The sequence below is a fragment of the Castanea sativa genome, chromosome 6, assembly GCF_040712315.1.
Source record: "Castanea sativa cultivar Marrone di Chiusa Pesio chromosome 6, ASM4071231v1".
NCBI lineage: Eukaryota > Viridiplantae > Streptophyta > Magnoliopsida > Fagales > Fagaceae > Castanea > Castanea sativa.
In genome coordinates, this window is record NC_134018.1 from 55,041,437 (window position 1) to 55,057,831 (window position 16,395).

Genomic DNA, 16,395 nt, shown 5'->3' on the forward strand with positions numbered 1-16,395 from the left:
AACATATAGGTATTATTTTATGCATCATCTTAATATGTGAGGATGTTTTCCCATTTTGTTGATTAATGTGCTTTTGCATATGATACTGATGAAGTGAAAAGGCCGTCTCCCACCATTTGTCATCATATAAATCTCAAAATATTATATGACATGAGAAATAAATACAAACATCTCTAGCAAATAATTTTCAAAATTCTGAAATTTACAGACAGGTTATTTCCTAAAAAATTAGTTGTGTTAAAGTATTATTGCATCTTAAAAAGAAATTTGAAGTTTTAAAAAACTATACATAATATGCAAATATTATGCTTGTTGCTCTCCAAACAGTAACACCAACTAGAAAAACATGAAACAAGCAGTAAGAGCAATGGTATTTGCGCAAAAAAATTGACAACGTTTGAGTTGGCAAGCTTGTATTGGTTCTCATCTAAGCATACCATTGACATTAATTTTTTATTTACCATTAATAATTTGCACCCTAAGAACTATGTTGGGGAGGCAAATAGCTCTGCGTGGTGAGCTGGTGACAATCTGTGTCACCCTTAAAATTGTGTCTTCGCCTCATAAGAGACCTATTGGTAACGATACTGTCTAGAATTGTCACTAAATAAAATTTTAAAATGCCATCTATTCCCTGTTATCTTCACAAGCTGATTAGTTGCACTCTTCCATCTATAGCTAATTTCACTTCTAATCATGAATAATTTTTGTTCAGAAGACAATGTCCAATTACAGAAATAAAATTTTTGTGTTAACCAATTCTTCTCCATATTATTGCATTGAGGTAGCCATAACAATATATGCCCAAGCAATCTTCAAGCATGTGGATGTTGTCAAATTTGTTATAGTAGTATCCTAATCACAAACAATGATGTAATTAAATCCTGGAATCCAAATATTGCAGGATTAATGGTGTCAAAGTTTACAACAGTAACATGGTGTGGGCAAAAATGTGAGTGTAATGAAAAAAAGAAGATAATTATTACTCTTAATCAATACCAGTGTTTGTTAAAACCTTGTTGTTGGTAAGGTTTTAAGTTTATATTAAATGGTACTAGCCACATTTATGGTCAAGTAATAAATTTTTCTCTCCTAGAAGGAATATGTAAAATGGGGACTCAATAAATTCATAAAAAGGTCACATAAATTCAAACAATCCTGACAAGATGAGTACTAAATGCTCTATTTGCAGGATCACAGTGTTTTTAATGATAGAAACTCATGATATAGGTATGTATCTATGACTATGATTTAACAATTTACCCTTAATATTTTTTTTTCCTTGAGAAACAATTTACCCTTAATGGAGAAGAGAATAGCAGTAGTAGCTTTGGGTATTTTGTTAACTTTATTTTAATAGTTAATTATGTAGGTTAAAGAATAACAATTACAACCATATTGAGAAGGAATAACCATTCTTCATTTTAAAAAATAGCTATTACTTGTAATAAAAACATAACCAAACAATTGAATGATTATTCCTATGTAATACTTATTCCATTACAATGTTTATTACAGTGTACCAAACGTGTCCTTAATTAATATATCAATACATTACATACTTTCTAGGTTGCAATATTATCTTGTTGCTATGAAGTTCATTTTACAATAAGCTTAGTTCACAGTAAACATATGACAATGTGAAAAGAAGCAAATTCATCATTTAAACACTCTTTACTCCACTATAATCTCTTCTCCTTTGTATTTTATGACAAATACCATTAACACATTACAAATGTTTTTAGTCAGTAACCAATGCACCACACAATATGAATAAACTCAAAAGTAGGGAGAAAAAAAATTAATAAAAAGGAACATACTGTAAACAAAGACAGGTATCTAAATTATTTTATTACCACTTTGGCAAAAATACACATCAAACACTCACGCATTTTTTTTCCCTTTATAATTATTACTGATTCTGTGTGGTAAATTCAATGCCTACAACACGTTTTTCTTTCTCCTTGATAGTTGAAATCCTTGCCTGTCCTATTAATAACAAACTATAAATTGAAGAGATTGAATGGAAAAACTATCCTAACAATGCATGCATGCTTTTCCGCTTTGACGTTCCATGATCATAGATACAAATCAAGGCATTTGAAAATAGACTACATAAGTTTTCAATGATGGATGCAACTCATTCTAGGACAATTGAGTGGAACAAAACTGACAACTTTCCTTCAGAAATCTGCATCCTGGTACAAGATGGTAGTTCTACATGTCATCACATTGCAACCACGATGCTTGAAGCTGGCAATTATGAAGGTACTGCATTAAAATGATGTTTCCATACATATAAATCTCTCTTAGGAATTTTCCTTTTAAGATATTTGGGAATATTTTGCTTGCAATTTGTGTATTCTATTAATTCATTCCAAATATTCTCTATCACAGCTTTTGATAAAATGACAGTTTGATAGAATTAGATGGTTAAAAAAGATAACAGTAAAAACATGTCAACCTTAGTTTTAGTTAGAAAAGGTTGCCAACATTTGATTCCATGGTCATGACTTTTTTCTTTGTCTCTCTATCAGTTATTCATTATGATAAGCCAACTGAAGCATTAGAGGCTATTCAAGAGAGGAAGGCCAGACTTGACCTTGTTCTGACAGACATCTATATGCCAGAAGTGAACAGGTTTCAATTCCTGAATTGCCTTGAGAAGGAATTCAACTTTCCCGTTATCTGTAAGTGTAACTGCTCATTTGCATACATATATTATATAGGTTAATTGCTGAGAAGCCGTGAACATAAGTGAAACTCTGAAATTTTTTTCTTCTGACATCTCAGCAATCAGTTGGAGCATTAAGGTTTTTAGTTCTTTCTCTGTTATTGATTTTAATGTTTTTTCGTTGTATATCTAGTGATGTCTGCCAATTTTATGGAGAAATTTGTATCACAAGATCTTGAATGTGGCATTTCACTATATATCATGAAGCCTTCAAGCTCAAACGAAGTTCAAAACCTCTGGCAACATCTCCTTGCACAGAAAGCAAGTAAAACAATGGCAAGCACATCTGTTAGTGAAGCAACTTGGGTTCACCAAGACGCTAATAGACCAGAACCACGGAGGAGAAGTGAAAAAAAAGACGTAGATAAAGATGATTCCACCCCACAAAAAAAGCATAAGGTTCGGTGGACTAATGAGTTGCAAGAAAAATTTTTGGAAGCTATTAACCACTTGGGACTTGAAAGTAAGAGACCTTATGCATGCTTTCTATCAGATATGGTTGTCATTCTCCTTTTATTTTTATTTTTTTTCCATCCTCAAATTTTATCTATTATTCTCTCTCTCTCTCTCATTTTTTATGATTTTTTTCTTTCCCATTATTTGAATGTAGGGGCTGTCCCTAAGAGAGTCTCTGAGTTTATGAATGTGCCTGGATTAACTAGACATCATGTTGCAAGCCACTTGCAGGTATCTTCCTTGGTCTGCTTTACATATGCCGCGCAATATTATCACATATTTCCTTTTTAGTTAAGGAAACAAGAATTTACTTGTGCCTTTGCTCATACTAAATCAGATAGCTTGTTTTATAAGAAAAGAAGAACAAGGTGCAAGTTCATGAATGTTTTGTTGTGTGAAAATATTGATCCAGTAGGATATCTACCTGGATAATATACCCAAACCTCTACTTTCTGAAAATAGGTAGCAAACTCTTTTGCACATTTCTGTTGTCCAAAGATATTATGCAATCACTCCACCTTGCATCACCAAATCTTGCAATGGAAGACAAATCAGGTTTAAAGAAATTTCAAATGATTTCAGACTCATATCCAAGTATGAGTTTGTGTTGCAGAATTCCTTGATATGCTCTTGGATTAAATACTGGAGGCTTTCATATATTTGGTGATGAAGGGTGTGTCTTTTTTGCAGAAATACCGTCGGAACTTAAAGCAAGTTCAGGTAGGAAAGCAGTCTACACGTTCTGTGCATGATATAATCTCAATCAATGATGCTGATTAACTTTCTTTTCTATTTGGTGGTTCTCCTCTTAATACACAACAGCTAAATTCTCAGTTCTCCATTAAGTGGCCCAACAGGACACCATCTCAACCAGGATGCAATGGCAACATTACCGTTCCTTCCCATGGTTATGCTCATATTCTTGACCCCAAAGCATATGAGCATAACTATAGGAAGGCATCTAAAATTGATGCATCTCCTCTAAACAACAACAGTGGATCATATTTTGGGATTGCAGAGCATGGTACTCATAAGGGCTTGACACAGGTGGGTTCAACTCATCTCCAAGGTGACCTAGTTAACATTAACAGTCTGGTAAACATATTAAGCACTGAATCACAAAGCAATGCCAATGAATATCCACGTTTATTCACGGGTAACCCTTGTGTTTGTGGAATCAAGATGACCAGTGATGGGAAGTATGTTGGGCATGACCAAGGGAGTCTTAAACATGCCAATGAAATTAGAAGAAGTATGACTCCGTCCATGTCCCAAAATTCCGGTTGCAAGACTATGAACCAGTACCCTTCAATGTTCATGAACTCCATTCCACAGCAGCAACATTCTCTGCCTCCACCTCCACCACTTCCATCACTGCTACAAGATGAATCATACAGTTTTGGGGCCAATGAAGATATTGATTTTCCAGAAGAGATTATTCAACTGTTTCTAAGCAGTGATTTTGACAATTTAATCTCCGAAGAGGACATTTAATTTTCAAGTCATGCAATTTTGTAGCAAACAAAACATGAAGGTTCATTCATACTTTTCTTGTATTTAATTCCTATAGTAAAACAATTTTTTTGCTCTATGTAGTTATGTAATCCTTTTAAATACAAATTACAAACCACTTTGCTATCCATTGATCTTGAATCAACTGAAAAGATATTGCGTTTACTTATGAATTTTGATATATTTATCCCATTTTCTCCTCTTATTCTCCTGTGGATCACTATGTTAATTTCTAGTCCTCATAAACTAGAAAAAGTAACAAAATTGGTCTCAAGCGAACAAACAAGCATAAATTTCTTCCATTTTAAAGGGTTTTTTTTTTTGTGGAGAGAAATATGTCATTTTGAAGTTGAAGATTCTATTAAGGATGTAGATCTGGCAACAAATTTGACTGATCTGTTACATTAGTGCTGGAGTCCATTCATGCATTAAGACATCCATTCACAGGAGTCCTATTATATAATGCACGAACCAATTACAGACAAAAAGATGCATTACATTAATTTATTGCTCAAATAAATAAACCAAATCACCTTTGCCTTGTTCAATCACCACCTACACCAAAAACTTATTGATGTCTTGCTTTGATGATAAAAAAGTTATTATCAGAAGCAGACGTCATAGATTGAAACTCTTTAAAAAAAAATCACCTTCCCCTTTGCTTGAAATAAAAGCAAAACTATTGTTTTTTCTTTTAAAATAAGAATAGAACCAAAAGCCACTTGAATCATGCTTTGATCATGATAACGGTGTGGTTTGTAAAGGGTGTTGTTTTTTACACACAACCGTAAATGCACATACATTTTATGGAAAGCATGCCAATGGACAAGGGTAACTTCGTAATAGTGCACACACTCACACTGGCATGCACAAAATAAAGCATATATTATAATAAATTAATGATAACTTAATAAGAGGAAAATATTGTAGCATACTTTTAACAAAAAGTTAAATAAGTTGATGCCAAAAACATATTAATGAATAAATTTTCTCTTCAAACTAGTTTGGAGAGAAACCCTTTAAACTTACCATATATTTTTAAATTGAATGTGAAATTTGAAAATCTAACTGTTGAATTACATGTTCTTATTATAACCTTCATGCTTGCAAATTTCAAGAAGATCAAAAATCAATTGTTATATCATCAAACAAATGTAAAAATTTCAAGTTTTTATAATCTAAAATTGTGTATAAAAAATAAGTTCATTGATCAAATAGTAAATAAAATCCAATTTGAACAAAATTTGATATGCATGTTAAGAACATAAGAAACATGAAATTCAATGGTTAGATTTTCAGAATTCACACCCGAAAAAGAGATATATGATAAGTTTGAAGAGTTTTTCTCCAAACTAGTTTGAATAGAAACTTTGTTCCATATTAATGATGTTCACATTTTTAAAAGTGTTCACATTTAAGGCAAGATATGAAGATGGTATACTATTGAGAGTACAAAACAAATAAAGGTATATATATTTGCTAAATAAGTAACAAATAAAAGCCTTAGAAATTATAAAATAGCTAAGAATAGAATAACAATTTAAACTCGCCTCACAAACCCTTAATGGGTGGGTTTTACCCATCCCACAAGTAAATAGGGTGAGGATCGGGGTTAACTTTTTCTCTGAACTCGCCTCGTTTATATTTATAGATTTTTTCTAAAAATTTTTAATCACGCATATATATTTGCTTAAACTTTAAATTTTAAATTTATGATTGTTATAGTTATAATTTGAGAAGGTTTTCGTAGCCTTAAAAACTTGACTTTTAAGAAGTTTTATGAGTTTAAACTTAGTGAATGATAGAGTATATTTTTAACTAAAATTTATATCTATACTACTATTTAAGAGGCTGCTCCTATTTGGACTAGTTTTTTTTTTGTTCCAAAATACCCCTACATCCCTAGGTTTAAGTAGAGACAAAACCAAATGATAGTTCAGTAAAAATACGTCTAACTTGCACTAAAATATTGCCTACAAAATAGGAACACTCTCCTACTAACCCACTTCTTCAAAGTAACTACACATTTATTTTTTTTAAATAAAAAAATAAGTTAAACAAACCACATTTGCTGCTCTTTTTTTTTTCCTTTAGAAAAAAAAACTCAGATTTTTTTGTTGTTGCTATGACCACTAAAAAAAAAAAAAAAGTCTCATTGCATGCGCAAAGCGCATATGACGAGACTAGTATAAATTAATTGTGCGCGTGCGACGAGACTAGTATAAATTAATTCAAGTGTGGTGGGAAGAGATAGTAACTTGTGAGACAAGCGCATGTGAGACCCATACGTCAGTGAGATATTGGGCGTAAATGTCTGTCTCATACAATTTTTTTTTAGTGGTGGGAGATAGGTAACCACTAAGACAAGATTTGAGGAAAGAAAAACCACCCCATATCCGTCTTGTTGCCATTCGCATGATATCATATGCATGAAGTACATTTTAGTATTTTACTTAGCATTGCATTTTGAAAGATGAGTAGCAGACCTCTCTCACTCCAATCTCTCCCGCCAATATCTCCTACTACTACACCACTACGAAGTCAAACAACCCTCAAACCTACACTCCCGGCGCACAATAGCACCGCAGGCACACCACTATACATATCTTGCGCCACCAATGGAAGCAGAAGCAGAAACAGAAGCCCAGACGATTACCGGTCCACTCTTCAAGCTCTCAACTCCAAAGGCCGCGTCCCCAGAAAATCCCTCGGCCAGGTCCATATTCCCAACACTCAGTCAACAGTTTTTCTTTGCTCTTACTTTCGTTTCTCACCAAAAGTTTCTAAATTTAGTCAAGTGAAGAAATATAGTTGAAGTCAGTTGTATACTCTGTTGGGTGTTCGACGAAATGCCTCAATGAACGAATGTTGTTGTGATTTTTGCAGCATTATATGTTGAATTCTGACATCAATGAGCAGCTCGCGAGTGCCGCCCATGTTGAAGAAGGCGACGTGGTGCTAGAAATTGGGCCTGGAACTGGCTCCTTGACTAATGTTCTTTTAAATGCCGGTGCATTTGTGCTTGCCATTGAAAAGGTTAGTTCCAAGTTATATATATATATATAAAGGTTTGTGTTCCTATGTGTAAGCATATGTATATGTATTTGTATTTTTTGTGTGTGCACGTAATTGTGTCCCATTCATTCATATATATGCTTTCTTTAACTTGAATATGATGCATAAGTTACTTATGTGGCTCGGTCGCATTTTACTTGTTTTTCCATTTCTGATTTACTTGATCATTGTAATTTTTGTTCTTGATTTTTGCCCCATAGTACATCCCCAATGTACTCGGGTTGGCTTTTTTTTTTTTAATAATATTTGTCGTTACCTATCAAAAAAAAAAAAAAATCCTAAGGTCTATGGCATTTTGTTTTAGCATAAAACATGTCCTCAACTCTAGTGAACACTATTCAGGAATATTGAATTTTCATTAGAATAGTATTTTGGGTTTTCATAATAGGCCTCTGAATCATCGACAATTTGAAGTTGTTTATTATAAAAGTAGGATCTTGAGGTTTTTTTTCAGGGTTTTATACAATCTGAAGCCTTGCAAGCAACCATGAGGAGAGATTGTGTTGTTTATTGCAAAAACTAGGACAATGCTTTTCTGTTTTATTTCGATATCACAGACTTATTTGTGTACTCTTGATTTTTAGGATCCATACATGGCTTCTCTTGTGAGTGAAAGATTTGCAAGTACAGAAAGGTTCAAGGTAAACTATACTTTTCATGATAAATAACCTTTGAGAAGTAATAATGTGTTCTGGCTAGTCTCTTTCTTGCTGAGATGCACATGTTATATTGTTCTTTTGAAAGTGACAACTTAAATGCATCATCTGTGAGGAGCTGGTACTTGCTTTTCAGTATAACATTTCAATAAACCAGCAGAATGAAAGACTGCAGTTCAGAAATTTCATGTATTAGTTACCTTTTCACACTTTTGAGTGAATGACTTTAGATGTATTTCATTATAAAGATATGTTCTCAGTAAGTTTACGAATTTTCTGGATGCTATGCAAAAATGGCCATCATACAAATTGCTGTGTACTTTTAAGTGTAACAGGTTTCCATTGAACTCTGGAAGATTTTAACTTTTGCACTTTATAGCCAATTGTTATGCATACACTTTCATCTACTCCACATTTGATAACGCTCATTGAACTTTCTAGCATAATCAATCACTGACAACCTTGTTGAAAACTGAAAACTAACTGTTATCATCGTAAAATATTTGTTTTAAGTCTATCTTGAAAAACCTTTACTTTAAGATGCATCTGTAATTCCCCCCCCACCCCCCCCCCCCCATCACATCACTGAAGGTGTGTAAAATACCACTGTGTGGAAATGTATTGGTGTAACTAACCACTTTGATACCAAAATTAAATTAGGACAAAGGGAGCAAAACCAAATCAGATCTAGCAGTTTGGACAGCTGAGATTTTTGAGAAATTTGGGTTAGGGTTTGGTCAGAAAATGGGTAGACAATAGTAAGAGATATGGGGTTTTTAATGGTAAAGAGGAATGGAAGGATTTGTTGATGACTTATCGGGGAAAATTAGGATTTGGGTTGCTGTTTCCAGGGCTATAGATAGTAACCAGTGAACAGTGTTTTGACTATGTCAATTATTTGGGGCTAATTGATAGATGGGTGGTTTAGGGTTTTGAAGTTTTGGATTTTGGTTTAAAAGGTGGCAAACCAATGTGTGTTTGCAAGGTTGGGAATTTAAGAACAGAAAACATAAACAAATACTCCCTCTATTCCAAATTGTTGGTCCTATTTAGAAAATCTAACTTTTTAGGGGAACACATTTGATGCGTTGTCTTTTATTTAAAGAGGTACAAGTTTCCAAAACTGCCCTCATTAATTTAAACTCTAGAGAAAGAATGGTAGTGATTTTTAAATAAAGTAAGAGGTAAGATAGGAATTTTATTTATTGAATTTTAAAAAGGACTACATTTTGGGACATCCCAAAATGGAATAGAGGCCCAACAATTTGGGACGGAGGGCATCACACCTTAGAGAAGGTGTATCACACAACCTCAAACGAAGCTTCAAGGCTTCTGAAAAGATAACCTTCTCCAAGGTGTGATTCCTATTATTTTGCAACTTTTTGAGTTCTCATTTCCTGCTGTACATTGGGAACAATGCTGACTTCTATAATTGAAACCTATAGGTTTTGAAAGAAGACTTTGTCAAATGTCATATTCACTGGCACATGACGTTGTTGCTGGGAAGTAAAAAGTCATTGGATGATCCAATGTCAAGATATGCCAAAGTGAGAACCCTTCTTCATATTTATGTGCTATCTGCCTTTGTTTTTTTTGGACACTATCCTCCTAAATCTGGTCCTATTTATAGATATGTTGCAGCAAATGCATCTTTTGAGAAAGTATGTAGCCCAAATGATTAAATTCATTGCACTTGTTTACAAATGTGGCTCAAGACTCTCCAGAACATGAGTTTGGGATGATATCGTATATTTATGTGTGTTTTTTTTTTTATAAGTAAGAATGTTATATATACGAAAGGCTACTCTATGCATGAAAAACATAGAGCAAACCCAGAAAATACAAGAAGAAAAAGACTGAAAAAACAAAAAAGAAAACTAAACAACAGAATAATTACAAGAGAGAAAGAGAGCTAAGAAAAGAGGGGAGAGAATCACTAGTCGTGAGTCCCCAAGCCCGAGACCAATCAAAAAGACTCCCACTAAAAGAGGCAATCATCTGAACACTAGAACTATCCAAATCCTCAAATTGTGTATCTATTTTTTTTTTACAATATACTTTGAGTAAACATTAAAGACAACATAGCTATGAGTTTCTTGTTTGCAGGTAGTCTCTAATATACCCTTCAATATAAGTACAGAAGTAGTGAAACTATTACTTCCAATGGGAGACATTTTTTCAGAAGTTGTTCTCTTACTCCAGGTCAGTATTTCCCCCCTCTTTTTCTATTCCTTTTTTCTCCATTCTTTTCAGTATACAGGTTAATATATCTACCTTTCTGTTATTTACTTCTTATTTGTACTGTTTTTTAGAAATTTATTATTAGGAGGCACTTGCCTTTGGAATTGGAAAAGGGATTTTTTTTTGGATAAGTAATAAAAATATATTAAAAAGAAGAAGGGTTTCACCTAAGTATACAGGAAGTATACATCAAGGAAAAAAACAAATCAAGTGCATAAAGTACAAAAGTCCGTGAAACTATGGACTGAAGAAAAAGAACGAAAGCCTAACACTGCAACCCAATCCAGAAGAGTCTTAAGGAAGAAGAGTTTAATATCTGAAATAGACCTCTCTAAATCCTCAAAGGGATTTATGGCCTTTTTCTAGTTTTATCTGCTATATGATGGTTCCTTAACTCTATTAATGTGAACGAATTAGGCTGCTTAAATTTTCTGTCATTTCTACTAAATCCACTTCCACTGTTTAATTGTGGTAATGCACTTATTGAAAATTTAATTTTGATTGAAGCATTCTACATTTTAAGGTTCAAGCATGGGCCTGAAGAGCCATAGAAACTTGATGGCATAAGGGATAGTATAAAGGCCAAATATTTTATCTTTTAGCAAAGGATGAAGAGATAATGCTGATAGGGTTGTTTTCAACAATTATTTCTTGATAACCAAGAGGGTTTTTTTTGGAAGACTTCAGACTTTCATGTGAGGTTAGAAGTTAAATTTTTCCTTAATTTCTAGGTTTCAAAAAAAAAAAGAAGGGATTTGCTTTGGAAAAGATGAATGTTAGCAAGGCAGAATGTGTCAGTAGGCTTGGTAGTTGGACTATTGGCTTGATCTGCTTGACTAAATTGATCAACAGAATTGTAAATGATTTTCAAACAGCCAAGTAAATGAGAAAAAGACAGATTCTTACTTCTCAGATTATCAGATTGGATTGTGGATCATACTCAGATTTGTTTAACAGACTTATCTACTTACTTTCACTATTGAATATTTCCAGGAGGAGACGGCAGTGCGCTTGGTGCAATCATCTTTGCGAACATCAGAGTACCGACCTATCAATATCTTCGTCAATTTCTATTCAGGTATCTTTGCAATAATATAAACTATTTAAAACGATTTCAAAATGGATATCAACTGAGGATCTTTAACACGACTGGTGAGCTTTTGTACTGAAAAATGTGAAGATGAGTGGATCAATTTGTTACCCTTTTTTTAATGCTGTTTATAAATGACAGTCAAGTTTGCTTATTTTTCTTCAAATCAATCAAAGAAGCCAAAACAATATTATGTTAAAGAATTATCAAATTTTGGTGCTTATAAATTTCTCTACCTGCCTATTACCCAGAATATTTTGCACAATTTTGTAGATATCTTTCTGACGTAGGTTTTCTGTTTGTGAATTCCCTATTCAGATCCTGAATACAAGTTTAAGGTCCCACGGACAAATTTTTTCCCTCAGCCCAATGTAAGTGATTAATATTCCATAAATTCATATACATACTTCTTAACACAATCACTTGTAATTTCTGTTTAAATGCACATGCCATAACAATTATATAGAAACTTTGACTGAATAAATTTAAATTTTTACTAGACTATGGCTAGTATATCTTATACATGCATAATGTGCATAACAAGCCTTTTCCATGCTTGTGGTTCGAACCCCACCTCCCCCTCCCCCACTATCTACCTATCTAAAACGAAGTAAAATTTACTAGCAAGGGGGAAAAGGTAAAATGCACGAAGTTATTTCCTTCAAGGAGGGAGACACTAGACATATGAACAAACATAAAATGGTGATACCATGGCTTTTTGCACTTCATGAAAGCATTTCTCTATTAAAATTTCCTCTGTTTTTCCCCCCTTTCTTTTTGAACTTCATGTAACATGACAATGATCTCTAGCTTGAATGGCATCTCCTCCCCATGTAAGTGTAAGGTGGAGAGTGAGCTCATGGGTTCAATGTCCATCGGGTGTATGTGTAACTTGCCAATGAATAAAGGTATTACCCTTGTCTTCCTCAGCCAGAAAGATGGAATTCTTTCTAGCCTGCAACTTCTAGGTTTTTCATGTGCCTGTCACAACTTGAAGTAGCTGGCCAATGTCTCTTACCTGTATGCTTTCTCCCAAGTTGCCACTTTACCAAACAGTGATAAGAAACTTTCAAAGAAGTCCATCAATTTCTGGCTATATGAGTTTGAAACAATGTTGAGTGAAAGGTTTTAAAGTATGGTCTGATAACTTTTTCCTTCTCTATAGAGCTGACATCCGTCCATGGCATACCTCATCATGCTTGTAACATATCTAAATATGGCAAAACTTGACCAATACTTGTTTTCTGCACCGAAAAGAAAATCACTCATCTCAAACCCATCAGGACACTTGCAACTTTTTCAAGTATAGAACCACTGGCCCTCAATTGTTACTGATTTTATATGCTAAATATTCTGTTTTGCCATAGTAGTTGCTCAAACATATTAAATGATGTTGTTAGTGCTGTGGGTTGGGGGATAGCATGATAGTTAGTGATGCTTGACTATGAACGATAGTTACAATGTATGAGGGATGCATGACTATCAACAACACATCATACATCTTGTCTTATATATAATGAATGTCTTATATCAACAACACATCACACAACCTATTAGTTAAATGAATGGAGATTAAGCTGATCCTTTCTTGTTTCTGTAGGTTGATGCCGCTGTTGTTGTATTTAAGCTCAAACAAGCTGCAGACTATCCCCGAGTTTCTTCTACTAAGAGTTTCTTCTCAATGGTTGTTTCAATTTCAATGTGCAAGATATTATACTCTTGAACTGTTTCAAGTTTTATCATATTCAAGAAACTTAAGCTAGTTTTAATGCTGGCCTTTGGCAACAATTATGTTATATTGTCTACTTTTGGCTGATAGCCTGACATGCAGTAGAAAAAGGATGCACAATTAGCTCATGTTTTTCTTTTTTAAATTTATAATAATTATTGTTTATTGGTAAGACTTCAACCTAAAACTTATCTAACCCTGCCCACTACCTTCATTACTTGAGTCAAGCCTATCTATTTGTCGCCTGCTATATCAAACATTGCCTTTTAACTCTTTATGCTTATATATCATTTCTTTCTGTTAACATGCCTCAGTTGTTTGGATATAGGTCAATTCAGCATTCAATGGGAAACGTAAGATGTTGCGAAAATCACTTCAGCACATATGCACGTCCATTGAAATTGAGGAAGCTTTGGGAAGTGTTGGCCTTCCAGCTACAGTAAGTTGGTAAATAATATCCAGTTGACTGATCAGTAAACATTGCAAAAACTCATTCATTTGGTCATAATTCCCCCCACCCCAAAAATAAAAAAAGGGAGGGGGGGAGGGGGGAACTACATTTTTGTCTCTTGTAGCTAACATCATTAACAAAAAAAAATATAGAATTATCAACTATGCCCTCATATTTTCTATTTACTTTTCTTTATTGGTAAGGTACACATGCAACCAATAGGTCTTAAACCCACGGCCTCACCCTCTATCTCTAAGGAGAGGAGGCGCCAGCTGGGCTAGAGTTCATTGGTCTCTTGTTTTCTCTTCCCTTACAGCTGTCTATTAGAAGAGCTTTATTTTCAGTTCCTGTCTTATATTTTGATACTTCCGTTTATTTTGAGTAGTGTAACAGAGTCAACGACATGGGGTTTAAGTGTCCCATAATTTCTGCTAATTTTATTGATACATTCGGTTTCTGTTGCAGTCAAGACCAGAGGAGCTTACCATGGATGACTTTGTGAAGTTGCATAACTTGATTGTGAAAATATAGTGCCTTCATGAAAGGGCAATCAAGGCAAACACCCACAAAATTGGCACACACACAGACGGTTTCACCTCATTGTTGGAATTGCACCAGATATTCAAATATTGATGTCAACATTCAACAATGAAAAACATTTGCCCGAGATTTTTCTATATGAGTGGCTTAAAGCTAATGGTGAGATCGGGGAGACAAAATGGGTTGTGAGCGAATCTCTTTCACATAGATATTCCAAGGGCTATAGCAAGCATATTTATAGCGGAAGTAGCATCTTTGGGCCCAAATTTCGGCTGCATACAGTGTATATGATCATGAAGTACCCCAAAAGTCTTGCATTAGCAATTTAGCTGGATGCTTCAAATTATAAGCATTGTTTACTGTACATTACATGTAATACTCTATTGTAAAATAAAGATTATAATAATTCGAGACAAAATGCTACAGTGTTGCGTTCTTTTTACCAGAAAAGACAAAGGAGCCAGTTCTGTTCATTCTCTGTTGTAAAAGAACAAACAAACCATGAAGGAGTTAAATCCCAACTGAGGTTCATGCAGAAAAAAAATTGCCATCTTGCTCGCTCATATTCCAAACACAATGGCCGAGAGAAAAGAAAGCCAAAATGAATTAATTACAAAATCCCAAAATTAGGGTTCACTAGAAAAAGTTAACCCACATCCACATTTTCCTAATCATTTAGGACTGAATCCACAAAGACCCATGATTCCAGTATCGCAATCTTCTACTCCAAAATCCATATCCTTCCGTACCAGAAACCAAAAAACGAAAATTTGGGCCACATTTAATTTAAAAATAAAATAACATGTTGCCCAAAACTCACTTCTGCAATTGAATTCCTCTGTTTTGCTCTGTTTCTTCATCTTCACCCATGAAACTGGTACACAAGGTCCAAAGCCCTCAACCTCGTGGCATAAGGATCAAAACCCTTTACACTCCTCCCAAACCCATCATCATAAAGCCTTCTCTCCTCCGCCATCGTGGCCGCCGAAGGCGAAAGCGGCCGCTTTGGCCGCTTATTCTTAATAAAGCAATCCCTCATCTTCTCCTCAACTTTTTCAATTGTGCCCTTTGAATTCCCTTCAGTATCTTCCCCATCATCATCCGCCAGTTGCATCGGGTCAGTGTCAGCACCGCCGGTTGCGGAGGAGACGGAGTTCTCGGCGGCAGCGTGTGGCAGAGGCAGCAGAGAAGGGAAAGGAGGAGGAGGAGGAGGGAATTGTTGTTGATGGGTTTTGGAGAGAAAGTTAGAGAGGTGGTGGTGGGCTTGGTGGAGAGAGGTGTAGATTTGGAGGAGGTGGGTGGGGTCAGTGGTGGCGGGGAGCTGTTTGGCCATGTGGGTGGCTTGCTCTAGAGTCAGTACCAGCTCTTGCAATGGTGCTGGTGGTACTGCTACTGCCTCTGCCATGCCTTCCATGATTTAATGATCTTTGATTTTTTTTTTTTTTTCCTCTGTCTCTCACTCTCTGTGTGTACAGAGTTTCTTCTCTCTATTTTTTCTCTGTGTTTTGTCTTTTCTGGTCTTCTTTCTAGAAACTTCTTGCTGATGGAGAGTTCTAACAGGTAAGTAGAAGTAGTGGGAACTGGGAACTGCAGGTGGGATGAGTTCTGTTCTGTTGTAAATTCTTATTATTTAGTTGATGTGATGTTGTGGGCTAACTGTTTCTTGGGCTCACTCAGGCTTTTCATGAACTCATATGGTATCCATCTTTATTAATTTTTTTTTTTCTTTGATTATCTGATAATAATAATAATAAAATATACACTCTCTTTTTCTTTTTCTTTTTTTAAGTCGAATAAGAAAAGGGTATTCACTCTGCAACCAAAACAGAAATAAGATAAGAATTTTGTTTTTTTTTTTTCTGAGAAACAAATAAGATAAGAAATTAAGAACAGGACAAACAATTTTTCTTT

At 34.6% G+C, this 16,395-nt stretch overlaps 3 protein-coding genes across 3 annotated transcripts; 2 read left to right on the top strand and 1 right to left on the bottom strand.

Moving 5' to 3' along the window:
• Positions 1-2,129: 2,129 nt before the first annotated feature.
• Positions 2,130-4,684, top strand: LOC142640203 (two-component response regulator ARR10-like). Its single transcript, XM_075814287.1, has 6 exons — positions 2,130-2,268; positions 2,538-2,690; positions 2,868-3,197; positions 3,345-3,421; positions 3,881-3,910; positions 4,013-4,684. The coding sequence occupies exons 1-6, from the start codon at positions 2,130-2,132 to the stop codon at positions 4,682-4,684; spliced, it is 1,401 nt and encodes a 466-aa protein (XP_075670402.1).
• Positions 4,685-7,035: 2,351 nt separating this feature from the next.
• On the top strand, positions 7,036-14,957 carry LOC142641695 (ribosomal RNA small subunit methyltransferase, chloroplastic). The gene is made up of 10 exons (XM_075816173.1): positions 7,036-7,418; positions 7,589-7,738; positions 8,362-8,418; positions 9,879-9,980; positions 10,540-10,635; positions 11,668-11,752; positions 12,083-12,135; positions 13,365-13,448; positions 13,822-13,932; positions 14,410-14,957. Exons 1-10 carry the CDS (start codon positions 7,176-7,178, stop codon positions 14,473-14,475), a joined length of 1,047 nt encoding a protein of 348 aa, XP_075672288.1. The 5' UTR covers positions 7,036-7,175; the 3' UTR covers positions 14,476-14,957.
• LOC142641696 (uncharacterized) lies at positions 14,739-16,038 on the bottom strand. Its single transcript, XM_075816174.1, has one exon. The coding sequence runs from the start codon at positions 15,896-15,898 to the stop codon at positions 15,347-15,349; it is 552 nt and encodes a 183-aa protein (XP_075672289.1). The 5' UTR covers positions 15,899-16,038; the 3' UTR covers positions 14,739-15,346.
• Between the last annotated feature and the right edge of the window lie 357 nt (positions 16,039-16,395).